Source organism: Macrobrachium rosenbergii, chromosome 40, assembly GCF_040412425.1.
Source record: "Macrobrachium rosenbergii isolate ZJJX-2024 chromosome 40, ASM4041242v1, whole genome shotgun sequence".
Lineage (NCBI taxonomy): Eukaryota > Metazoa > Arthropoda > Malacostraca > Decapoda > Palaemonidae > Macrobrachium > Macrobrachium rosenbergii.
Window position 1 is genome coordinate 6,708,399 of NC_089780.1, and position 26,767 is coordinate 6,735,165.

Here is a 26,767-nt window from a genome sequence, read left to right on the forward strand (position 1 = left end):
TATAACCAGTTACTAAAACCGTTTGAAATTAAATTCTGGATATCTGATTTTATATATTTGTGGTTGATGGACCAGCTAAGAGGCCGTCCGTTCATAAAATAAGCTCACTCGTTTATCGTTGCAGAGGGGTTAAGTCACTGTCGTAGTTCGTGCAGTCTATCGGCATACGAATATACAGTGACGCCTTGTCGAGGAAATTCCCGACATTTTGGTAATTTTTACGCCCTCATTCTCGGGCAAATGGGCTGGCAACTGTGAGTGCCCTACCACCAAAACTCTGGATACCATGTCCCGCCCAACCTCCCACGGGGGACTAGCACTTGGGTTAATCCGGTTCGAAGGGCCACTAAAATGTCGGGAATTTCCTCGACAGACTTTTCCGCGAAGTCAAGATCGGCGATGGTAACAGGAACGTAATATTTTCAGAATTATGAGTCTATTTATAAAATTTTAAATATTTATTTATCACATATTTATTTTAAGTATCTTTTATGTATCAAACATTGAATAACATTTTTTTATTTATTCGTTAAAATATGGAAATATTTCTTAGCAAAATTACTCTAAGAGCTTAACTTTTTCCTCATATGCCGTTTCATTTATACTGAAAAAAATAGGCCTAAGTTTTCAACAGTCTGAAGCATATGCCTCAATATAATTAGATGAATGTGGAAAAACTTTATTAATTTTTTAAATAGCTTGGAAATACAAAAACAATTTAGCGAAATGCCCATCTGAATGAGAAAATAATTCTCGTTTTCCTTTCATAGAAAACGAGTTTCCTAAATTTATGGTTAACTGTAAAACCTCTCTTTTTCTTTTCATGTTAAATTTTGAGTATAAAATTAGTTAATTTTGAAGTAAATTTATCAAATAACAGAAGGGATAGAGAAAAGATAAGTAACAGCTCTTGGTCTGAACATTGTTATATTTAGCTTATATCTTATGCATGTCTATAGGCCTATACCTTACCCAATCCTATTTTTTCATTTACCTCCTTTGTACGAGTTTTATCTTCGTTGTCTCTTTTAGAAATTTTACTGATTTTTAATTACTTTTTAAAGTTTATTCAAATATTCCACTTTCTCCAAATGGGCCTAATTTCCTAACTCTAAAAAAAATATTATGCTGCGACCTCTCCCTCTCTGCATAGACTTATGTCACAAAGGTCATATCTATATTCTCTCTTTAAATCCTTTAAATATACTTTAGATTTAACATTTTTAGTGTCATTTTCATTATAAAGTCTTTTCAATTTTATTCCAAGTTAATTTAGAAACCAAACAAATGGACGAGCTATTCTGAATAAGACTTGGAAATCATAGACTAAAATTGCATACGGAAAGTAAGTCTAGTTTGCTCTGTATTGCTATAGGCCTACGTACATGCAGTCTATAAGCTTATATACATTTATAATGTTATGATAATGAAACTTTGCCTAAAATATTCTGTCAATTCTGAGAAAACAGAATTTTAAGAGAATATTAGGAGTCAGATGGCGAGAGAGAGAGAGAGAGAGAGAGAGAGAGAGAGAGAGAGAGAGAGAGAGAGAGAGAGACTGTTCACTATCATTCATTTGCTTTTGCATGAGAGAGCGAGAGAGGCTTTTCAAAGTTATGCTTTTATTTATTTTTTTGTAGAGAGAGAGAGAGAGAGAGAGAGAGAGAGAGAGAGAGAGAGAGAATGTGAGCTTAACCAAGGTTCTTTTTCCTCTACAATTTACTAGATACTTATAAAATAAAGTAAGAGTAAAAATAAAGTTACAGAATTCACACAACACTTTACAGAAAACCCCACAAATAAATAAAATTTCAGTCTATTTCACTTGAGATTTGATTACTTTAATACTTAAATATAAGTGTCAAATAGTTTTAAGTTTTCTCTATATCTCAAAAAAGTATACTGATACTTTCCAGACTAGACTTATAAGTGCACCGACAGACTGATATTACTAGCCTGAATACTTACACACTTTTTGGAATTAAAACCAAATTAAGATTAAAAGAGATTTAAGTAAAGTAATAAACAATATATTGAAGTTCTGACATAGATTTAGCCTCACAATGAGTTACTTAAGAGATTTAAGTAAAGTAATTGACAATATATTGAAGTTCTTACATAGGTCTAGTGAATTACTAAAGAAATATTAAGTAATGGACAGTACAATAAAGTTTAACAAAGATTCAGCCTTCCACTGAATTACTTAAAGGAAATAAAGAAAATAAGATAAAGCATCATTACTTGAAACTTTATAAAGTGCAACTCACACTCTTGCTTTATCCTGTGTTTAAGTGATGCTTAATACTTCATGGATGAAGAGGGGTTAGTGACGCAATCTCAACCTCCCAACCCATACCTAACCATCCCTGTGAACTGGTGTAGGTCAGAGAGAGAGAGAGAGAGAGAGAGAGAGAGAGAGAGAGAGAGAGAGAGAGGGGGGGAGGGTGGGAAGGCTGTTCAGAATTATGATTTTTATTTATTCATCTATTGCTTTAATCTCTCTCTCTCTCTCTCTCTCTCTCTCTCTCTCTCTCTCTCTCTCTCTCTCTCTCTCTCTCTCTCTCTCTCTCTCTCTCTCTCTCTCTTATGAAAGATAAATACATGAATAATTTAAAGATAAATACAAGAATAATTCTGAGAGAGAGAGAGAGAGAGAGAGAGAGAGAGAGAGAGAGAGAGAGAGAGAGAGAGCAGTCTCTCATTTATCTTGTATAAAAGAGAGAAAGAGAGAGAGAGAGAGTACACTCATTTATTTTGTATAAAAGAGAGAAAGAGAGAGAGATAGTCTTTCATTTATTTTGTATAAAAGAGAGAAAGAGAGCAGTCTCTCTCTCTCTCTCTCTCTCTCTCTCTCTCTCTCTCTCTCTCTCTCTCTCTCTCTCTCCATCACCCAACGCCAACAGAGGAAGTGTTCGAAATGCGAAATTATCCCCACACAAGCACCGGGAAAACAAACAACGTTGACACATGATGGGCTTTCAGTTTTGCCACTTAGCCTTTGAGTTTAGGACTTTGAAACGCAACACAGGATTCAGATAAATGAATTTACGGCACGCAAACGTATATTAATTTATAGACTATATATCTTTATAGATGTTATATAGGCCTACAAAGTGAGTTGTTAAATATAGGCCTAAGTCTAGGCATTGCGGTCAAGGATTTTGAAATGCAACACAGGATTAAGATGATACGGCTCGCAAATGTGTATTAATTTATATTATATATATCTTTATAGATGTTATATAGGCCTACAGAATTGTTAAATATACAGTAGGCCTAAGTCTAGGTGCTGCAGTCAACCTCTTTGCTTTTGAGTTTAGGACTTTGAAATGCAAAACAGGATTAAGATGGATGAATTTACGGCACGGAAATGTATATTAATTTATATTATATATATCTTTATAGATGTTAGATAGGCCTAGAAAATTCTAAAAAGAGTTGTTAAGCTTAGGCCCAGGTTTATCATACAAGTGGGTTTGGAATCACATGAATATTTGTAAAGAACAACACAGGAATTAAATAAATGATTTTACGGTTCGCAAACATATATATAAATATATATTATATACAATTTTATCAATATTCTACAGACCCAGAAAGAAGAGTTGTTAAGCATAGGTCATTGACGCGAGAGAAAGAGAGAGAGATAGAGTGAGATAGATAAAGATAAAGAGAAGTGATAGAGAAAACTGGAAGAGAGAGAGAGAGAGAGAGAGAGAGAGAGAGAGAGAGAGAGAGAGAGAGAGAGAGAGAGAGAGTAAAAGAAACCGTGAGAGCTAGACCTAGCTAGACAGATGGATAGATAGACAGAGAGAGAGAGAGAGAGAGAGAGAGAGAGAGAGAGAGAGAGAGAGAGAGAGAGAGAGAGAGAGACCCCCAGCTCGTCCGTACAGAGAGAGGGGGTCAGTCAGTGATGTTGTATCACTGCTGCAGAAGGAAGGAAGGCTCGCATTAACCCTCATTGTCATGGGCATCAAGAGAGCTGGGGATTTGGCCCTTAGGGCGAGGTGGGGGGCAGTTGACCCTTGGGTATGGGGACAGGGGTATGCAGGGTCATCCTCTGTGTCACAGGAGACCAAATTACAACCTCCCACGCGTCAACTCCATTGGGGGCGCGTTCGTTCGACCCCCGAGGCGTCCCGCCACCTGGGGTGCCGGGCAGTTACGTCTTTGGTTCCCACGGGCAGGGTATTAATATACCCCTAATACCTGTATAAATTTAATTTATATAAAAATTATTAAACGACGATCTTGTAATTCGACGCGATCCGCGTCCCAACGACGCTTTTCCGACCCGCAACGCTACGACGCAACCGTTTCCCGCCGACGGGAACGGCTAAGCGAACGCGGCCGCCGCTCAATGAATCAATGGACATCCTCTGGTCACTTAGTACAAGTCTTGTATAGATTCAATTTGTTGACGGATAAACAAGGCTGCGAATGGATGCCTCCCGAGCAGAGCGACTTTTTTTTAGTCGTTTGTGTGACCCGTTTATTGTAGATTTATATTTATATATGTAAAAGATGACCCTGGTATTAGGTACCTGGTGGTTAACGAACTTTGGCGAATTGCAACCAGCTTAGGCCTAGTGAAGGTATAATGTCTAACAACCTCACGGCTAACACAGCGAATTTTTTGTCGTTGTTTTTCGTATTTGTATAATAATTGGTGTATATTTATACTTTTATATATGCTTATATGTGTATAAAAGAGGATCCTGGTATAAGGGACCTGGTGGTTAACTAACCAGGTAGGCCTAGTCAAGGCATAGGTCTGGCAACCTAAAAACTAAATTCCCCCTAAAGGAAAAAGATATATATTAAAAACAAGAAAAAACCAAAAATACATTAATATATAAAAAGACAACAGAGAAATATATGACAAGGTACGTCATAGGCCTAGTGAAGGTTTAGGTCTGACAACCTCACACCAAACTAAACCTTCTGGAGCCAATCCTTCTAAAGGGAAAAAAACATACAGTAAAAAACTATATATATTAAAATAAAAATTATATATGCATAGGGAAGAGTTTTAATTTCATCTTTGACATTTAAATTGTATATAAAAAAAGCTTCATTAAAGAGAAATATATAGAAAAAGAAGAATTTTTTTTAGCTTTGAGTTTCAGTGGGACATTTTAGCCTCCAGAATTAACTGAAACACTCCCAGCCACGAAACTTAATTCTAAAAAAAACTCAGCAATGATTCCTGTCTGAAAAAAAAATCAATATATATTTTTTCTTTCCAACTGAGCGTTCGAAAGCACAAGTAGGAAGAGGTCACTTCGACTCCAGCTGTGCCTGGATCCTCTCTCCAGAGCAAGCACATCCTCAGAAAAAGAGGCTTCCCGTCGGTTGTCCTCAAGTTTGGGGTGGGGGCGTTAGGGGGAGAAGGGGAGGAAGGATGGAGGTATAGGATGGAGTGTAGGATTAGGATTAAGGACTCCCTAAGGGCGGAGGGGGGGGCTCTACGCTCATCTGATTCGGCAGGAATAGTAGACACTTTTAGGTTCCAATAAAAGTACCCTAGACCTATGTTTCGAATTTTAAGGCCCTACTGGGTCCTACCTTAAGTATGGGGGTGAGGGGGGATTGAGGGTGTAGGATGGGGGTGTAGGATTAAGGATTGGACATAGGACTCCCCAGAAAACGGTCTTATTCTCGCCAAATGTCCTACCCTCATCAAATTCGACAGGAATAGGAGACTCCATATCTTAGACCAATGTCCCGTAATCCTTCCGAATTTAGGGGATCCTACTGGGTCCTACCCTTTCAGGAATGTCCTTCAGTTGATTTGGGAGTGGGGAAAGGTTTAGGAACTTCCCAAGGGGAGTCATACTCTCCCCGAATTCGGCAGGAATTAGGAGACACTGTTGGGTCCCATGAAAGTACCTTAGACCTATGTCCCAAAATCCTTCCGAATTTAAGGGGTCCTACCCATGGATTTAAGGGGTCCTACCCTTACAGAAATATCCTTCAGGGGAACTGGGGAATAAGGAAAGGATAGGGATTCCCCAGGGAGGTCCTACCCTCATCAAGTTCGGCCGGAATTAGGAGAACCGTTGGGTCCGAGAGGAAAGTTAGCGTAAGTACCTTAGACCTATGTCTCGTAATCTTCCGGAAATTAAGAGGCCCAACGAAGAAGAAGAAGAAGAAGAAGAAGAAGAGAGAGAGAGAGAGAGAGAGAGAGAGAGAGAGAGAGAGAGAGAGAGAGAGAATCTTTATCAGAGAGCGCTTTAACACACCAGTGAAAACAATATGCTAGAAATGTAAACGAGATCGGGTGGAGAGAGAGAGAGAGAGAGAGAGAGAGAGAGAGAGAGAGAGAGCAGTTATTATCCATTTGACCTCGCTTGGGAGGTCAGTGACCTCTTCCTCGATCTGTCAGAGAAGACGTTAAGTACCGTTTATAGATAGAGCAACACACTCGCTACTGGGCAAGGCGATTATATTCGCTTATCAAGCCATTTAAACGAGCGACAGATCCTGAGTGACGGTTCGGAGCAAGTGACTCTCTCTCTCTCTCTCTCTCTCTCTCTCCCTAAGTTTTAAGTCACGATTACGTCTAATTTTTCAAGTTTTGGTTAAGCCTAGTTTCTGTATACCCCCTCTCTCTCTCTCTCTCTCTCTCTCTCTCTCTCTCTCTCTCTCTGTTACATCTATTTTTTAAAGCTTTGCGTACGCCTAGTTTCTCCCCCGCTAGTTTCAATATCTCTCTCTCTCTCTCTCTCTCTCTCTCAAGCTTCCAATTCCCCTTAGGCCTACTGTTAAAAATCATGTTTCAATCTCATATCAATTTCTATCATTCTCTTCTTCTTCATTCTTAACAAGCTTCTTGGATCCTTTATCTTTGTTATTGTTTATCCTTCTCCTTCTCCTTCTTGTTCTTGTTCTTGTTCTTCTTCTTCTTCAATTCGTCCAACAACCGTCTTCTCTCATGATTCTCATTTCCTGTCTATGAATCAAACCCTTTCAGGATCTGGACAAATGAGAAGCATTACGTCAACACGAAGCGTAAGCGATCGGAAGGAGCAGTAGTCTCTCTCTCTCTTTCTCTCTCTCTCTCTCTCTCTCTCTCTCTCTCTCTCTAATGAATGAATGACGAATGCCCAGGAGTGAATGAATGAATGCCCCAGCATGCCAAGGAGGGCACTGAGATTTGAGGAGTCAGTCTAAGAAGTCATTCATAATTATAAGCAAATATTTAGTTACCAACTGACGGTTGAATATGGCGCCAACCTTCCCTGAATGACAGACGATCTTGTATTGCATTTTAAAACATTTGTTATCAGTATTTCTCTGTTTCTCCGACCATGGATGAGATTAAAGTATAGTCAGGCCTTCCGTGAAGTAAAACTATAGTTTGGTTATTCAATGTGCATGATATTTTTAACTAAAGAGGGTCATTTTCCCAAAATATCACAGACAATTAACAATGGACGCTTATTTCATGAGATTTCAAACCCGCCAAAATAAAAATCCATTAAAATCATCAACAGAATTATGAAACACGTTCGTAGAAGTAAAACTATAGTTTAGTTATTCAATTTGCGTAATAATTACATCTAAAGGGCACCATTTTCACAAAAGATCACTAAGAAGGAACTATAGACTTATTCCGCGGGATTTCAAAAACTCCAAAATAAAAATCCGTTAAAATCATCAACAAAATTGTGATCTATGTTCGTAGATCGAACGGGAAATGACGTCATTATGTATTAAATGGGAAATAAAGAATAAATACTTAAAAAATAATTATCAAAAGTTTCTAGACACTAAATGGCAATACCCAAGAATAAATTGGTCTTCCCTGGACAAATCAGTAAATCTGAAGGTCCAACAATGGCACTGATAAAAAAAAATTAATTTTAAAAAATGATTTATGCAACAAAGCGACTTCCTGGAGTTGCAATGTGTATGTAAACTCAGTGGAGGACAGGTTTCCAACGTGTTTGATAATAAGTCGTGTGACCAAATTCTTGGGCGCATGACCTATACATAATTATTAGGAAGTGACCTTGGTTGTGATAATTATATATATGTGAGTATATATAACATATATATATGTAATTCTAATAGCCACAATGCCCTCTTAACACACAACACAAAGAATCAATCTAATGATGAGCAAATAGCCCTTTTTGAGAGAGAGAGAGAGAGAGAGAGAGAGAGAGAGAGAGAGAGAGAGAGAGAGGAGAAATGAAATATATCTCCCCAACAATAATACCCTAACCGGCAACTCTCGGCGACCTAGTTGCGGCATAGCGCCGCCTCGGCTGCAATCTGACCAACAACACACCGACAGTTGTAAATTAAACACCTGTGAGAGAAGGTGTGTTATTCGTGTGTGTTCGTGTGTGTGTGTGTCCGTCCGTGCGCACGTTGGCTGGTTAATAGTGGTGTCTGGTTACACCAGAGAGATATATCGTGTTATATATGTGATGTAAACAGCCCACTATACAGATCCTGGTTATATTTTGTGAAGAGAAAAACATATAGAAGTGTTAAAGGAACTTTATCGTAGATTTGTCAAAAAGTTCGATTTTTGGAAACGAACTTTTATTAGAAGAGAGATTTTTAAAAGTTCGAATTCTTTGGGCATTCAAAAGGTCCTTCTTGTGACGTCTTGTGTCGTGCCCTTTATGACGTCATAATATCTACGATTTTTTTATATTTCTTATTTTTTTAAAGGATTTTAAGTACGATTCTTTTTTAATATTTTTAATTTTTTCTTTAAAGGATTTTAAGTATTTTTAAGGACCCATTTGGTTTTGGGAACATAAGGATATATTTTGATCCGTTAAAATGATAAATATCTGAGGCTGATTCTCTTACGTGTGGGGAATATCTCTTTGAATGTAACCACCCTCTCTCTCTCTCTCTCTCTCTCTCTCTCTCTCTCTCTCTCTCTCTCTCTCTCTCTCTCTCTATATATATATATATATATATATATATATGAATATATATATAAACCACAAAAATAATTTAACATCAAGTTCCTATACTTTTGGAATAACTTACACCTGAATGGAATTATAACTGATACATGCTTCTGGCCCACCCAGGATTCAAACCCGAGCCTTTCAGCTCAGAAACCGTTAAACAGTCGACTTTGACCACTCGGCTATCAAGAGATCAGAGACCCGGGTTCGAACCCTACCCAGGACAGAAGCACCTAATTACAATTTCCCCTTGGAATATAGTGAATTATGTCGAATTATGGATGAATTCTAGTGTAGAAAACTGACATTTTGAAGCCTTTTTTTCAAAATACTTCTTTCTCTCATCTATCTGTCAATCTTAGTGTTTTCTCTCCATCCATCTCTCTCTCTCTCTCTCTCTCTCTCTCTCTCTCTCTCTCTTAGGTCTTTTTCTCTATCTTTCTATCTATCTATTTATCTCTAGGTCTCTCTCCATCTATCTATCTCCCCTTAAGTCCAAAAATACAGTTTCTTTTCCTTAAAACAAGTCAGCTACTATATTCCACTTTTCATCTGTGCTATAAGTATGTACTTCCACAATGCATTAGGGCATGGGGCTGCAACCCCATCCCCATAGCCGTTTAGTGATTAACACTGTCTAGGATATGGAGAATACTTTGACAATGATGAATGTATTTGCCATTGCCTTCCTGTGAAGAGACTCATTACCATTGAGGGTTCATTTCCTCTACCAAGGGATCCACAACCATGCAAGAGAGTTATTTTACTCTCCCTTACCACTCAACCTTCTATAATAGGTCACCAGAGGTTGCCAACCTAGAGTATACAAATTTAATTTGCAAATTAGTTTTTTTTTGTCGGTGAATATTTAATGTGAAGTTGATTGTTAGTGAGCTTATGAGACTTTTGTTTGTAAGTGCACAAATATATATAATGTTTGTTTATAAAGATTAAAAGTATATAAGCTTATAAATACATAACACACATATATTAAAAAAATATATTAGTTTGTTAAAACTATATGTTATAAAATTGCTATTCATAAGATTTTTTACAGTCAATTTATTTTTGCTCATATGAAATTTGAATGTAATAAAAAAATTTTGAGAGGTCAGAAATTCACAAGGTACTTTTATCCCTTTAAGCATAGGTTCAGGTTTTTAAAATCTTGAATCACATATATACATTATATATATATATATATATATATATATATATATATATATATATATATATATATATATATATATATATATATATATATATATATATATATATAACATAATATGTGGAAAATAAAGGCTATATTTCAGAGACCAAACTGTCTCTCTCCTCAGGCAAATATTTAATGGAATTCTGTTTTAACAGAAAATATTTCTCATCATATATATATATATATATATATATATATATATATATATATATATATATATATATATATATATATATATATATATATATAATTGTATTTAATGAAAAAGAAACTAGTGTGTCCAGTGGACTCAAAACTGCACAACACCGTGGTCTGAAAATCATTTCTCTGTGTGGCTTGGAAAGAGGAAGATTACCGTCTTCATCCTGGCACCCATTAACATAATAATTTCTCAACAGTAAATGAAAAGCACAAATGGCCACCTAGATATATTTAAACACCAAATCTTTTTTAAAAAAAAAAAAAAACGGGGAAGAAGCCAATTACCAATTTCATCCTGGCATCCAATAACATAATAATTTCTCAATAATAAATCACAAATAGGAAATTAATTGCTGAATAACTCAAATAATTGACCGTTAAGACATATTTAACTCCCAAATCCCAAGGAAAAAGACAAAATAGAAAAAAAAACATGGAAAGATGATAATTACCAGCTTCATCCTGGTATTCAATAACACAATAATGTTTAAATAATAAATAATGAATAAAAAAATAACTGACAAACACAAATGACCACTTATGAAGACTCACTTCACTCTCAAAATCTCCATGAAAAAGACAAAACAAAAAACATTGGAAAAACGACGATTACCATCTTCATCCAGGCATTCACAAAGCGGATAATTTCTCAATAACGAACAATGAATAAGAAATATTAGTCAATGAAAAACACACATAACTGACCGTGAGGACATATTTAACTCGCAAATCTCTAAGAAAAAAGACGAAAAACGGCATCTTCTCGAACCGTTATTCCGTTCACGGTGGAATGATCGGGGCGTACCTCGTCGTTTGTCACCCCACCCCTCAACCCCTTCCTCCCCTATTCTTCCGCATGACGGTTTTATATCTAGCGTAATGGCATAGTTTAAGCGCGCGCTGTTGTGGAACTACATAATCGTCCGTATCTGGAGAGAGAGAGAGAGAGAGAGAGAGAGAGAGAGAGAGAGAGAGAGAGAGAGAGAGAGAGAGAGAGAGAGATTGAATGGCAGATAGACAGAGATGATAAAAGAGAGAGACAGAGAGAGTGGGAGGAAAAATGATTGATTGATTGATTGGGAGAGAGAGAGAGAGAGGAAAAATGACTGACTGAGAGAGAGAGAAAGAGAGAGGAAAAATGATTGACTGATTGACAGAGAGAGAGAGAGAGAGAGAGAGAGAGAGAGAGAGAGAGAGAGAGAGAGAGAGAGAGAAAAGATTGACTGATAGAGAGAGAGAGGAAAAATGATTGACTGAATGACAGAGAGAGAGAGGGGAGAGAGAGAGAAAAGATTGACTGATAAAGAGAGAGAGAGAGAGAGAGAGAGAGAGAGAGAGAGAGAGAGAGAGAGAGAGTAACTCGTCTTTCCTCAACTGTAACCTCCTTTTTCCATGGTTCATTCAAATCTCCACCGGTAAATTATTATCTCTTCTTCTTCCTCCTCCTCCTCCTCCTCCTCCTCCTCCTCCTCCTCCTCTTCTTCTTCTTCTTCTTCTTGCATGAAGTCCGTTAGACGCCAGGTCGCTTATACTCCTGGTCACGTGACTCCTTAATCATACGATACAGAATATCTTTTGAAACGGCTCCAAGAGTTTACGACAGAAGTTTAGAATTCGAGGAATTTCAATGATTTCATCCTGTATTTTTTTGAGGATTTTGTATCCCCTTTCTACAAAATCACTCGATACGGTTGTATCTTTAAAAGACGCTTAGAATTCCAGGAATTTCAAAGATTTTATTTTGTAATTTTAAAGTTTTTTTGTATCCCCTCTGTAAAAATAATCACTTGATACCGTTTCAAAAGACGCTTAGAATACCAGGAATTTCAAAGATTTAATTCTGTAATCTTTAAGGATTTTGTATCTGCCCTTTACAAATCACTTGCAACAGGTATATCTGCAGGATACAGGTGTGTTTCCAGGATACACCTGTATCCCGAATTTGACTGACCTCTGTATACGCAAATGATGCAGGTGTAATTACAGGAATTTCAAGAATTTATTCAGTTATTATTGAGGTTTTTGTATCCCCCTCAGTGAAAATCACTCGCCGCAGGTGTCACTTCGGATACCCCTGCATCCTGAAGTTGAATGACCGCTATATACGCAAATGGTACAGGTGTACCTTCAGGATACACCTGTATCCTGTATGCGGAAATGGGCTAGGCTCCGTTCTGCCTTAAAGCTTTTAGATATGATGTCATGTCAGGAGTAAATCAAGAAGGCGGACATTAAACGAGAGAGAGAGAGAGAGAGAGAGAGAGAGAGAGAGAGAGAGAGAGAGAGAGAGAGAGAGAGAGAGAGACTCTCAAACCCTCTTTATTCGGGAATCTGTGTGTGTGTGTGTGTGAGAGAGAGAGAGAGAGAGAGAGTGGGTATTTAACAGAAAGAGAGAGAGAGAGAGGGAATTCATGAAGGATGGGAGAGAAAGAGTGGACTTATAACAGAGAGAGAGAGAGAGAGAGAGAGAGAGAGAGAGAGAGAGAGAGAGAGACTTCACTTCACACCCAATCAAACACGACATGAAGAGGAAAAATCCAAATGATGAATCTCGCTGGTCCCTGTACAATGTCCGGAGTCCCGGACCTTATTTGGGGGAGTGACGTCATTATTCATGCGCCGAGAGTCACATCCCTCAGATGAAGTACTCGTGAGAGAGAGAGAGAGAGAGAGAGAGAGAGAGAGAGAGAGAGGAACCTGTTTTATTGTTTTATTGACCCACGTAAACATATTTAGTCCAATACAGCCGCACAGGAACCTGGAAAAATGGAGAGAGAGAGAGAGAGAGAGAGAGAGAGAGAGAGAAAGGAACCTGTATCATTGTTTTCTTGGCCCACCGTTACCCTGAGGGGGGATTACAGATTTCGCCCAAAACAGCTGAAGTGTAACCCAGACCACGGCCCATTAGACCGAAGACCATTCTACTCATACACCAGTTCTAGAAAAAATACCTTTTATTCTTGTATGTCTTTTACGATCCCACAAGCCACATAAGTTACAGTAACCTCGCATCCTGTATTTGGCCGTTCTATAGGCCTGTAAACCGATCGTTTTTTATTACTTTTACTGTACCTATAATTCTTCAAAACCACGATTGACGTAAAGCATATCTTTTGATTGATGGTTTTCGAACATCAATCAAAGGTTCCTCGACCAAGGAAGACAGAGCACAGTGCCCGATCACTTTCAGGGATTTCCAGCTTAGAGAGAGAGAGAGAGAGAGAGAGAGAGAGAGAGAGAGAGAGAGAGAGCTTAAGGCAGACTCTATCATCAAACTATTGGCTACATATTTATACGTTATTTGGTGTTGTCTAATCGCATTCTTCAGAGTAGTTGGTCGTTTATTCATATCTTATATTTATTCAATTATTTGTTTTGACTTTCCCCGCTTATCAGTACCCTCATTCAATATCAAAACAACGAAAAAACAAGAAAATAAAACAAAGTCATCCAACCTCTTACATTAGGTCAACTGCACACCAGAAGGCCACTTGTAAGGCAAGGCGGTCGGCCCAAGATTTTTTGCTCACATTGGACTGGTCCCGTCATATACACAAAAGGCTTTCACATTCTAATAATTAATAAATAATGACGAAAATGACTGGGCAAAGGTAAACCTGACCTAACCTTGAGGTCAAGTGACCCAGTATTTGATAAAACAACAAACCTCTGGCTGTTTTATAGAGCAGAAGGCTTCAGGTTGGGGATACCTTGACCAAAAATTTGAAAAATCAGTCAAATCTGTGGATTTTGACATAAATAAGGACACTTTGGGAAACTGATTCCCCGTGATGGTTCTATTGTGCTCCGAATTCGATGCTCAGTTCTTTTTTTTATTAGTCAAGGTCATCGAGAGATACATCAGAGCTTTAATTCAGTGAGAGATAATCAGAGATTTAACAGTTCTGTTAAACTATACCAAACAAATGCAATTATTGGCTGTAAATGACTGCTTAAAAAGCTCAATATTTTATTGCTAGAGAGGAAGATTATCTCTCCGAGAGAGATATCTCGTAGAGAAGAATGATCTTCGAGAGATATCTCAAATTGAAGAGGGTCTTAAGAGAAATATCTCGTGGTGAAGATAATCTCAAGAGAGATATCTCGTAGTGAAGATAGTCTTAAGAGAAATATCTCGTAGTGAAGATAATCTTAAGAGAGATATCTCGTAGTGAAGATGCTCTTAAGAGAGATATCTCATGGAGAATAGGGTCTTACAGATATCTCACGGAGAATGGGGTCTTAAGAGAGATATCTCGTAGCGAAGAAGAGACACGCTTGCGCGATGCATACATTACCCCAATGCTTTCTTGAAACCTCACGAAAACGCAATTGTGTTTATACCGGTTTGAACCGGCGCCCAGGTAAAGGCGGCTGTCATTTTTACCGCTCGCTTCTTCTAGGAAAAGCGAGGAAGAATCTCTCTCTCTCTCTCTCTCTCTCTCTCTCTCTCTCTCTCTCTCTCTCTCTCTCTCTCTCTCCTGATACGTTGTTTTTCCCTCTGGCTAGAAATTGTACTACGTGAGAGTTTAACAATATTTTCAGAACAATTGTTTCTTCCAAAATGTGTATATTAATATTTTACTAATCTTTATATATATATATATATATATATATATATATATATATATATATATATATATATATATATATATATATATATATATATATATAAAGACTAGTAAAGTATATATATACATACAATCCACCTTTTCAAAATCATTCTACCAATAATCTCTCATCATCATCATCATCATCATCATTTTCTACGTTACAATGAGCACTATCAGAAATAGCATTATCATTGTTAGTCACCGTTTGTCGCTGTTAGCTATTGTTTGCAATGATAGCAGCAAGCAGTACCGTATGACTTCTAGTAGATGAGAGATTGAAAAAGCAAAGTGAGGATTCGTTTACAAACGGAACGGCAGACACTATAACACACAGAGAGAGAGAGAGAGAGAGAGAGAGAGAGAGAGAGAGAGAGAGAGAGAGAGAGAGCCTTTATCAGACACTGATTTACCACACTACAACGAATCAGTTATGAGAAATATAAGCTAGATGAGAGAGAGAGAGAGAAATTACCAATTCTTCTTCATTTCTTCAACCGAGAATTTCAATCGAATTCGTCACGTTTCATCTAGAGAGAGAGAGAGAGAGAGAGAGAGAGAGAGAGAGAGAGAGAGAGAGAGAATTTTTAATATCCGTGATGTTGCGAGACCAGTTTCTCCTGAATTGGATTTTATAGCAACACTGGAACAGCACTAGCGCTATTCCGCACATCCTTCCATTATTTGTTCCTGCTATTATCATGCCGCTTCCTTTGTTTACTGTGACGCTTTTTAGATAAATAATAATGATTACTCTCTCCCTTATTTGTGCCTGCTATCATAACCGTGCTTCCTTTGTTTACTGTGACGTTATTTACATAAATAATAATGATAGTGGTAATTATTATTACTCTCGTCAACGGCTGTCTAGCTTGGCGCGGAAGAGCGATGTTTTGATATGACTCTTGTTTGAAAGAGATTACAGTCGATGTTTACACGTAATGAGATACCTCGTTTGCAAGTGGTTTGCGTATATCTAAAGGCAATAAAACTCTCTCTCTCTCTCTCTCTCTCTCTCTTTGAACAAAGATCTGACTTGGTAGTGATGATGGAAAAATTTTACTTAAAAAAATCGATGCTTGTACGTAATAAGATACCTCGTTTGCAAGTGGCTTGCGTTTATCTAAACGCTAACGAGCTCTCTCTCTCTCTCTCTCTCTCTCTCTCTCTCTCTCTCTCTCTCTCTCTCTCTATCTATCTATTTATCTCTCTCTCTCTCTCTCTCTCTCTCTCTCTCTTCTATCTCTCTCTAATCGGGCTTAAATTTCTCGTAATTATTTTATTGTAGTGTGGTGAAACGCTTTCTAAGAAAGACTCTCTCTCTCTCTCTCTCTGTTTCTCAACCTCTCTCTGTTTCTTCATCACAGTCAGTCAGTCTTAACTGCATAAGGAAAGGGTTAGACTGTCGTCAGTCTGCAGGCCGAACACTGAAATACTTTCACCTTCAGAGCGAATCAACCGTAGTGAAAGGGTTCTGTAGCAGAGACCTGTCGGAAGTTCGGAATGGGACGAAATGACGTCACCTGGGGGGGCCTTCCCCATCCCCATAAACTCCCCCTTCCCTCCCTCAAACACACACAAACACACACACACACGCACTTACAGTCAAACACATACGTGACATTAGCATCAACACCTGCGCTGTTAGACCAAATCACACATGCGTTCAGGAAGCTTCAGACGCGTTCCGTTCTATTTTTCCGTTTTTTCCCAGTTTTTCTTGAATCTGTGACGTCCAAAACGAGTTACCTGCTATGCGAGGCGACTCGGAAAGCCGCGTTTCCTAAGCCTGACTCAATGTACGTTATGAAATAGCATTTTTCTGAAGGTGTTCATAGCTGGGGAATATTCACTGGGGAATAGTCACTAACTGACAAACTAGATTCTTCCTGCTGTTATGCTCTTATCTTTCAGGTATTTCCGGTCAGTTCTTGAAGTAGGGCTTCTCATTATCATCTGATATGCTTCTTGAATATTCCTATACCTCAAGACATCCGTGTACAAATGAATATGTATATGTACTGTATATATATATATATACATGTATATAGCTTCCTCTTCAAATTTGTCATCAGAATTTCTGTATGACTTGCGTTATCGTCTTCCATTTTGATTCGTAAACTAATATAATTGTAATAACCATAATGCCCCCTTAACGACCTCGTTCTGATACCCCAAAAAGTGTGAAGAATTCGAGAAGTTAAGAGGTCATTGTGGTTATTACAGTTTCATAGATAAATAGCTATTTTTTTTTTATTATTATTATTATTATTATTATTATTATTATTATTATTATTATTATTATTATTATTCAGAAGACGAAACCTATCCATAAGGAACAAGCCCACCCAAGGGGCCACTGACTTGAAATTCAAGCTTCCAAAGAATATTATGGTGGTCATTTGAAAGAAGTAACAGAAGGTAATGGGAAATACAGAAAGAGGAGATCAGTTATTAGAAAAAAAGATAATTTAACAACTAAATAAATAAATAAATAAATAAATAAATAAATAAATAAAAATGTAGTTAAAATATTAAAATACAAGTTGAATTGTATTAGGGTTGCAATGCATTGCATCTTCGCTCGAACTTCTGAAGTTCCAATTACACAACTTCCTCTGGGTGACTGTTCCACAGTCCAACGGTGACGGGAATAAAGGACTTATGGAACTTTGCAGAAGTTCGACAGCGAGGTGAGAGATCAGTGAAATCACTGGCAAATTCCAGTCGCGTCTCTATGGATTCTTAAATCCGACGGAATACGACAAAATCAGGTCCCCCTGAAGGCATTAGACGGCGCTAATGCAACCTCCCTCTCTAGAAGGGTCCCTCTACTCTGTAACCTCCATAGCCGCACACGCTTGCAAAATCCGTAATTAGGCCCCCACAGGTAAAAATCTCTCTCTCTCTCTCTCTCTCTCTCTCTCTCTCTCTCTCTCTCTCTCTCTCTCTGTCGAATCGGGTTTAAATTTCTTGTGATTATTTCCTTGTAGGGTGGTGAAGCGCTTTCTGATGAAGACTCATATCCGTGATTATTTCCTTGTAGGGTGGTGAAGCGCTTTCTGATGAAGACTCATTTCCTCTCTCTCTCTCTCTCTCTCTCTCTCTCTCTAGAGCTATGGCGTCACATAGCCCCAAGGAACGCCATCACACCAGCAAGCATCTCAAGCAAGCAAGCAAGCATTCGACAAAACAAAGCGTGTGACTAACCCCGATGAATTATGCCGTAATCCTTCTGACTTCTTCTTCTTGAATCTGAATCTACGACACACACACACACACGTGAGACATCAACCTAGACCTTGTGCGAAAACCCCACTTTTTTGTCGCATCCTCGTCGCAGACTTGGGCTTCCTTATAAGTCAAAATGACGCCCGTTCTTCTGAATAGCGATCGAAATTGGCCTGTCTGCAAGTAGCTTTCGGACGAAAGGCACGAAAGGAGGGACCGAGATTAGTACTTGGTATTCTGCCCCTTGGCTAGTCTCGGCATTCGTTTCAGAGAGAGGCTGGGGCAGAATGCGAAACGATGTCCCTGAATGCCAGAAAAGGCTACGTGGATTTGTCATACGGTTTTTTTTTCAATCACAGGATACACAGAAATGATTATTCCTAATTAATGTTCCTATGAGTCAATGAACTGGCAGGCACTCGAGAATACTTGAGGTTGACTTTATTTTTAGATTCAAAGATTCAGTGACAACCCTTAGTAAATATATGTATATACACACACACACTCTATAACAAATAACCTTCATTTTCAGTATGAGAGAAATGAGAGAATAAAAATATTTATTGTTTCTGAAACAATTTGTCGTCTACGGTCACTCTAGATATGAGGTTTGGGTGACATATCCATGAAATATGACAAAAGAATTGGACAGCGGACAAAACTGACAGAATAGACAAGACTTCCCTTGGAATTACTGAGCTTTTCAGAGTTGCATTCAAGAAAAAGCTTGTAGATTGAGTGCAAGTGCCAGCAGACGGCTGGAGAGTGAAAGAGGAGGCTGAATAATCAGCTAAAATACGCAAATAATTAGTGAAGGCAGTAAGACAGCACCTTGAGGAACGCCATTAGATATATTAAAGAGAGGAAAACATATCTCTGCCAACAACTAGAAGGTAATTAGCGGGAAGCCACACTGAAAGTCTTAGCCTAAGCTGTCAAATAACATAAAAGATATTAAGAGAGATTACCAGTGATTCCCCACCAAAAAGTAATCTCCGAGAGATGATTATGAATTCAAGGCCTGACAAAGAAAGAGAGAGAGAGAGAGCGAGTTCCGTTTTGAAAGAGCCTTGCCTAGAGTCATAAGCGACCAGTGCAGAAGGATGAAGGAGTTTGAAGGTTGCGGATTGCATCCTTTCTCCTTTTCTTGTGATTGGTTGAATATCAGTGTTCAGGATGCCATCCTTTCTTGGTTGAATAACACCAGAGGGTTTTCAAGGTCACGCATTATGTTGTGCCTTAGGTCCTCTGCAGGCTGAGTACAGGAATTAGAAACAAGGAAAAACGTCAAATGCACGAGAAAGATCATCACCAAAATCCTGAAGGACCCTTGAGGATACGTGGTCAGGGGAAAGTGTCCTTTTAGTCTCCAAGGGCACAGGAATACTGCTGCAGAGTCTTCGCAATAAGCAGTGAATGGAAGCAGAAGAGATTAATATTTTCACTAGCAGGCTAAAACCTTCATCATAACTAAAAATAGCAGGACAGGTCCCCTTAGGGGTAGCGCCGTCAGTGTACCTCATGTAAGCGCACTGTAGGCGTTACTTAAGGTTCTTTGCGGCGTCCCTTAGGTCCCTAGCTGCGACCCCTTTCGTTTCTTTTATAGTACCTCTGTTCATATTCTCTTTCTTCCATCTTACTTTCCTCAACCCTCTCCTAACACTTGTTTTCAACATTACTTTCAGCGCTGAATGACCTCATAGGGTCCCAGGGCTTGGCTTTTGTCCTAAATTTTATATTTAAATTCCTTGAAGGATTGGACAATTTGCATATATAATTTTAGATATCTAGCAGACTCTAATCATCATCTTGAAATACATACAGAGGTGTTTTCCACAAAATTGTATAGAATCATTTGTTGAAATTTTTCAAATCAAATTCATTTCACTTTTCAACTCCAGAACTTCGCTTATTACTGGAAGGCTTCCCATTCCTGGAACACTAAGCATCTATACTAAGAAGTACGTGAGTGTCCTGGAATTTAAGCTGGCATGGGAAAACTTTACAGACACGACAGTCAAAACATAATTATTTTCCTCAATTGCCTTTATAAATACGCAAAATTTTACCTCCTTGCGAGAATAGTTTTTTTTTTTTCTCGGGAATATTAAATTTAACAAAAAAAAAAAAAATTTCAAGGGCATTTTCCCTGAAAATATTAAATTTAACAAAATAAAAAAATTGTCAAGGGCATTTTTTCACGAAAATATTAAATTTAACAAAAGTAAAAATTCTCAAGACCGTTTTTTCCACGAAAATATTAAATTTAACAACAGCAAAAAATTATCAAGACCGTTTAACCAAAAATATTCAATTTAACAAAAGCAAAAAATTAGCAGGACAATTTTTTCCCCGAAAATATTAAATTTAACAAAAGCTGAAAGTTATCAAGACAATTTTTGCCCCGAAGTTATCAAGACAATTTTTTTCCGAAAATATTAAATTTAACAAAAGCAAGACCCATTTTATGCATTCCTATGACTCTTAAATTCGTGAATATCAGTTTGCGCAAATGTTTTGACAAACAGAATTTGAAAACCGAAACGTTAAATCTAACAAAAGTGGAAAAAAAACAAGTAAAAAAATACGCCGAAGTTTCTTCGGCGCAATCGAGTTTTCTGTCTTGTGGTGGCCTCAGCCACGGCCCATAAAACTCAGCCACGGTCCGGTGGTGGCCTATGTTGTTGGTATCTAAAGCGCTGCCGGAAGTACGATTATGGCTAACTTCAACCTTAGGTAAAATAAAAACTACTGAGGCTAGAGGGCTGCAATTTGGCAAGTTTGATGATTGGAGGGTGGATGATCAACATACCAATTTGCAGTCCTGTAATCTCAGTAGTTTTTAAGAGTAAGGGCGGACAGAAAAAGTACGGACGGACAGACAAAGCCGGCACAATGGTTTTCTTTTACAGAAAACTAAAAGTGTCAAATCTTTCGATACTCAAGGTAAGGTCTCCTTACATTTATCAGACATACATACAGTGCCCAAGTTAATTCTTTGATAAGTTAATTGATGAGATAAAACTCGATACGATTACATAGCATTACGTAAGTTGAATTGAATAAAGAATTTAGGCCAAAGGCCAAGCACTGGGACTTATGAGGTCATTCAGCGCTGAAACGGAAATTGACAGTAGGAAAACCTCAAAGCAGTTGCACTATGAATCAATTGCTAGGGAGAAGGTGGAAAAGTAAGATGGAAGAGAGAATATGAAAGGAGGTACAATAAAAGGAATGAAAGGGGTTGCAGCTAGGGGCCGAAGGCACGCTGCAAAGAACCTTAAGCAATGCCTACAGTGCACTACATGAGGTGCACTGACGGCACTAACCCCGCCCCCCTACGGGGTATGTTTTTATGTAGGAACTCATTTCAGGCGAAAAGATATGGCCACTTGAAAATGATATCATTAGATAGCAAGATTTCTTAAACTGATACTCTCTATCACAGTGCCCTAATGACCGATATCTATAGAATTAGTATTGGCCCGCTGGTATGTTGGTTAGTGTCGTGGCATGTCCACTTAGATGACGCGGGTTCGCGTCTCCCCAAGGGCGGTGAAAAATCACTGGCTCTGTATCAAGATCAGTGCTGCAGTGTGGGGTCTGCGGTCTTTGGAAGCTTGAATTTCAAGTCAATGACCCCTTTGGTGGGCTTGTTCCATGTGAATAGGTTTCATCTACCGAAATAATAATAATAATAATAATAATAATAATAATAATAATAATAATAATAATAATAATATAATAATAATAATATTCTGCTCGAAATGTTTTGTTTACACAAGCAATTAGAGTTGATACCAATTACTACAGTGCCAGTGACAGAAATCAGTCATCTTTTGCTTTTAATGTTGTGTTTACAAAAGCGCATTTTACCAAGCCGCCCTATTTACCTCGACAATGGAATGCTTTGTTTACAAAAGCGCATTCTGCCAAGCCTCCTCATTTACCTCAATTATTACAGTGCCGTACTGACCGATATCTGAAATCTTTTGCTTTTGACGTTTTGTTTACAAAAGCGCATTCTACCAAACCGTCTAATTTACCTCGACAATAAGATACGCCAGTTCCCAACCCTCCTCACTCCTACGCCGCACTGGTTCACAAAGTCATCTTTATTCTTCCGAATTCGCCTGTTTTTCGTCTGAAAGCTCGCACATTCCACCTCCCGGGACAAGGCTCCTCTCTCTTTTCAAGACACAGGAGTCTCGAATTGCGTATGTACAAGACTCGGTATCGCCGTTATCAGTCTACAAGACCCTTTGGGGAAGGACGGTCGTACATTTACAAGCTCCTGGAGAAAGCCCTGCGTCCCTGATCGACATAGGTTTCTGGAAACGCAGCCTTCGGGAGGATTGGAGATTGAATCTAGCTGCTTCTTCTTCTTCTAATTCTTCGTGCGTGGCGTGACTAGTTCGTCTGTGAACCGCTTCTTCTTCTTCTTCTTCCTCCTGAGCTGTGGACCAGTTCGGTGTCGAATAACAGGTACGGTAAAAACCGTTCGACTTCTCGATCTAAGAGTCGATCAGTGATCGTCTCAGTTCGATTGAAAAGTGCGTCTGGTTGTGTTACGTGTGAACAGATTTTTGCGAAGGCTGATTTTGCTCAATTTAATCTCGTTATCGCGGTTGCTTTTGGACAGGGCAGTGCGCTTTCTGTGGCAGTTTAAAATCCTTTGATTACATGTCCCAAGTTTTGCGAATTACAGGTCAGCTGCGCTTTCCTCTAAGCTTTTGTTTAAGCGGTCTTTGATTCAATGTCTGTAAGTTATTCTACGATTCGGGTAAAAACGGCTGCAATCTTTATCAATCTTGGTGTTCACTTATCTGGTGAAGCTCACGACTGGCCAACTAAATTACAGTCGCAGTTTTTCAGTTGAATTTCGCATTTTTACGTCACAAATTGATCATTTCTGACGACTTTGTGTTATTTAAGTTATGTTTTTCATCAACACTCTACAATGATTATTAGCATTACAATTTTTATTGATAAATAGCTTAATTCAGTCAAGTTATTATCAGCCAGAGTCACCGAGACGATCACATTCCCTTGCGGGTAAAGCTGAATCTTGCATATCATGTGACCTCGAATGGTTTTACATTGAAATAAAAATTTGAAGATGTAAACTGATACCTTTTATCTTTGCTGATATCTTATTATCTTTGTGAAAGATCTCATTATCAGGTGCATCCTAAGGGGGCGTAGTGTCCTCAGTGCACCTCACGCGGTACACTGTAGGCATTACTGAAGGGTATTTGCGGCGTCCCTTAGGTCCCTAGCTGAACCCACTTTTTTTCACCCTTTTACTTTAATCTCCATTCCCGCTTCCCATCTTCAGTCTTGCTGTCCAACCACTCTAACTTCCCCCTCTTTCACTGTGTTAAAAGCTTAATGGCTGAAAGTGCCGCAGTGCTTGTTCTAGCAAAATTTTTATAAATAACAAACTACAGTTGGCGTATAGAGGCGGGAAGCGGCATTTGATCTGATTGTTCTACTGGCGTCGTGGGTTCATCAGGATTCTGGTTGCGAATGCACATGGGAATGATTTACATACTCTCTCTCTCTCTCTCAAACAACTACTAATTCCGTTGTAAGTTGATATGTGGTTTTGTAACTCTGAAGGTGACCTTGGCAAGTTGATTAGATTATAGCAGAAAAGGTTCTTGACTTTGTGTGTATATATATATACATATACATATGAAGATAAAAAGGTCCATGAAACATTGTATCAGTGTTTTGTGGGCCTTTTTATCTTCATATTACACTGTTGTATTACAGTAAAAAAGACATTCATATATGCATATAGAGATACACATATACATATGTCGCCTATATTTATATATATATATATATATATATATATATATATATATATATATATATATATATATATATATATATATATATTATATATATATAACTAGAACTCATAAACATTCAATATCCTTAAGACAACCGTTTTTACTCTTCCTTACTAAAACACTGTAAAAGTTAGCATAACAGATATACCTCGAGTGGCATTTCCCAAAAATCTCGAAAACTGCTGATTGGGAAGATTCCTATATCAAAATCTGTCATTTTTAATGATAAAACTTTATATCAACCGCAATATTGACTAGGACACGTGATAAACTGTTTATGAAAGCACGCAGCGTTGCAAAGGTCATATATTATAACAAAGGCAGCTTTTGTTAAGAAGACTGAAAATATCACTTAATCCCAACGTCACGGCAACAAGAGTGTAACCACATTTCCCGAGTTTTAATTCGAAGAAGAGGAGTGTTTTATTATTATTATTATTATTATTATTATTATTATTATTATTATTATTATTATTCAGAAGGTGAACCCTATTTATAGAATAAGCCCACCAAAGGCGCCATTGACTTGAATTTCAAGCTTCCAAAGAATATAACGTTCATTAGAAAGAAGTAATGTAATTAAATCATTAAAATTCGAGAACTGTGTTATGGCAGTAATGCATTGTAAATTCGCTTGAACTTCTGAAGTCCCAACTGCACGACATTCTCAGGGAGGCTGTTCCATAGTCCAACGGTATTTGGTCAAAATCAGATAAAGAATAAGACCGTTTTCGTGACGTAAAGAGAGAGAGAGAGAGAGAGAGAGAGAGAGAGAGAGAGAGAGAATGCACCTGCCAAATATGAAAGTGACGTCACGCGAAGGATGTAAACAATACATTCTTCTTCTTTATCATTTTGTCGTCACAGTTACTCTTGTTCACGAACATTCTTGTGTTCTCTTATATTCTTGTATTCTCTTATGTTCTTGTATTTACCTTGTGATTTATCGTGAAAACACGTATATATCTCATTGTTTTTCCTTGTAGTTAATGAATTTTAACGTTAAATCTTACATTCATAACCAAATTTTCGTTTTAAACAGGAAGAACAGGTCGTTAAAATGGCTGCCGTGATTAAAATGCTTTGAGTTTCAGCCAGAAGATAAGATAAGGACACTGCGGAGTTTGTGTAAGCGAAGAAAATCAGTTAAATTGTTAAAATTAAAAGTGGGAGACATATAGACATCATGATCATAAGAAAACCGCGTCAGAACACAAAGGCTGTTCCCCAAACCTTCGCGCAGAGGAAATCCTTGTAGAAGTAGGTCTATTGGTCTAGACCTTCCCGCTAAAAAAAAAAGTTTCGTTCCTCGGAAGACCACCCACCAGGGCGCCCCACCCCTCCTAGCGATGAGACGCACCATCGAGAGAAGGCAGGAGGAACTGGACGACCTCGAGGACACCAAATGCCGGAGGAAGTCCTACGCCCTGGCCCAGAGGGAGTCACTTCCTATACCTCTCCCTTTGCCCGTGTACCCGCCTCCGAAACCGATCGCCCGGCCTCCGCCTCCGAAGACGGTCTTCCGCCCCGTCGGCCCCGGTCTCCGAGCTAACGCCAGAGGCTACAGGCCCTCGACAGCCTCCGTGAACCTCCTGCCGACGACGCCGGAGGTCCCATCAACGCCCCCCGTCAGGAATCATCAGGTCAGAGGCGGCTTCGTTCCTTCGACGGCATTGTCCCCAACGCCGGAGGAATCTTCCGGGTGCGTCTCGCCATCGCCGAGTTATAGGTCCAACGACTTCCACCCACACCTCCAGCAGATTCCGGCCACGCCAGAGGCCTCGCCCAAGCTCAGCAGCTTCGCCGCCCTCCAAGGGCGTCCTCAGGAAGAAAAGCAAAGGCGAAACCAGCAATTGCAGCCAGTAGAAACCACATTACCTCCTCCTCCTCCTCCTCCTACTCCGTTAGACATCACTCAACAGCTCACGTCGATACCAACCGCCACCACTACCAGCAGTAGCGTCAGTAGCAGCAGCAGCAGTAGTACCAGTCTCCCCCCGACGCCACCCACCCACCACCACCAGCTGCCCCCGACGCCCACGTCCCTCTCACGCTCAGATACTCCGACGTCCCTGACATGCCCTCGGACGCCGACATCAATTAGGGCGGCTCCCTGGCAGCCTATTCCACCGACAACATCCCTCATTCACAAAGTTCCTTCCTCTCCCACAGTAGCTGCTGCTCCCGTCAGACCACCGACGGTACCACCACCACCTCCACCGTCGTCTGCGGCGTCGCCTTCTGCAGGATCATCGACCTACCCTCCGACGCCTCCTTCGTCGCCGTCACGTCGTCCAGAGGCCCTAGACGCCGCAGATGTCGCGTCGTATTCGTCGCTTTCGTCGTCTGTCGAACAAGGTGAGTGGAGCAGATTGACTTCTTCGTCGACGTAGGTCTAAGAAAGGTCACGATCCAATTCCTCTTCCTCTCTCTCTCTCTCCTTCTCTTCCTGAAGGAGTTGACTGACCTCCTTCAGTACTTCTTCAGGAACACGTCCCCATTTTCTTCATCTTTCATTAAATATCCATTTATTAATATTGATTAATCATAAATGATTCACTTTTGTACCATAACAAGTGATCTGGTTGCCCAAAGATGGCTGGAATAGACCCACTAGGCAAACATATCGTCTAATCCGTTGACGTAAGCTGTCACTTGGATGATCAACAAGCAAACCTGTTCCTCTCTCTCTCTCTCTGTCTCTCTCTC

General features: G+C 39.0%; 1 protein-coding gene across 1 annotated transcript in view; it reads left to right on the top strand.

The window, feature by feature from the left end:
• Positions 1–8,308: 8,308 nt before the first annotated feature.
• The window catches only part of LOC136826076 (uncharacterized), a 40,140-nt gene continuing 21,681 nt past the window's right edge, over positions 8,309–26,767 (top strand). Inside the window, exons 1-2 of the mRNA XM_067082992.1 lie at positions 8,309–8,332; positions 25,101–26,416. Coding sequence (XP_066939093.1) covers positions 25,408–26,416 — 1,009 coding nt within the window. The 5' untranslated portion in view covers positions 8,309–8,332; positions 25,101–25,407. The remainder of the gene's footprint in view (positions 8,333–25,100; positions 26,417–26,767) is intronic.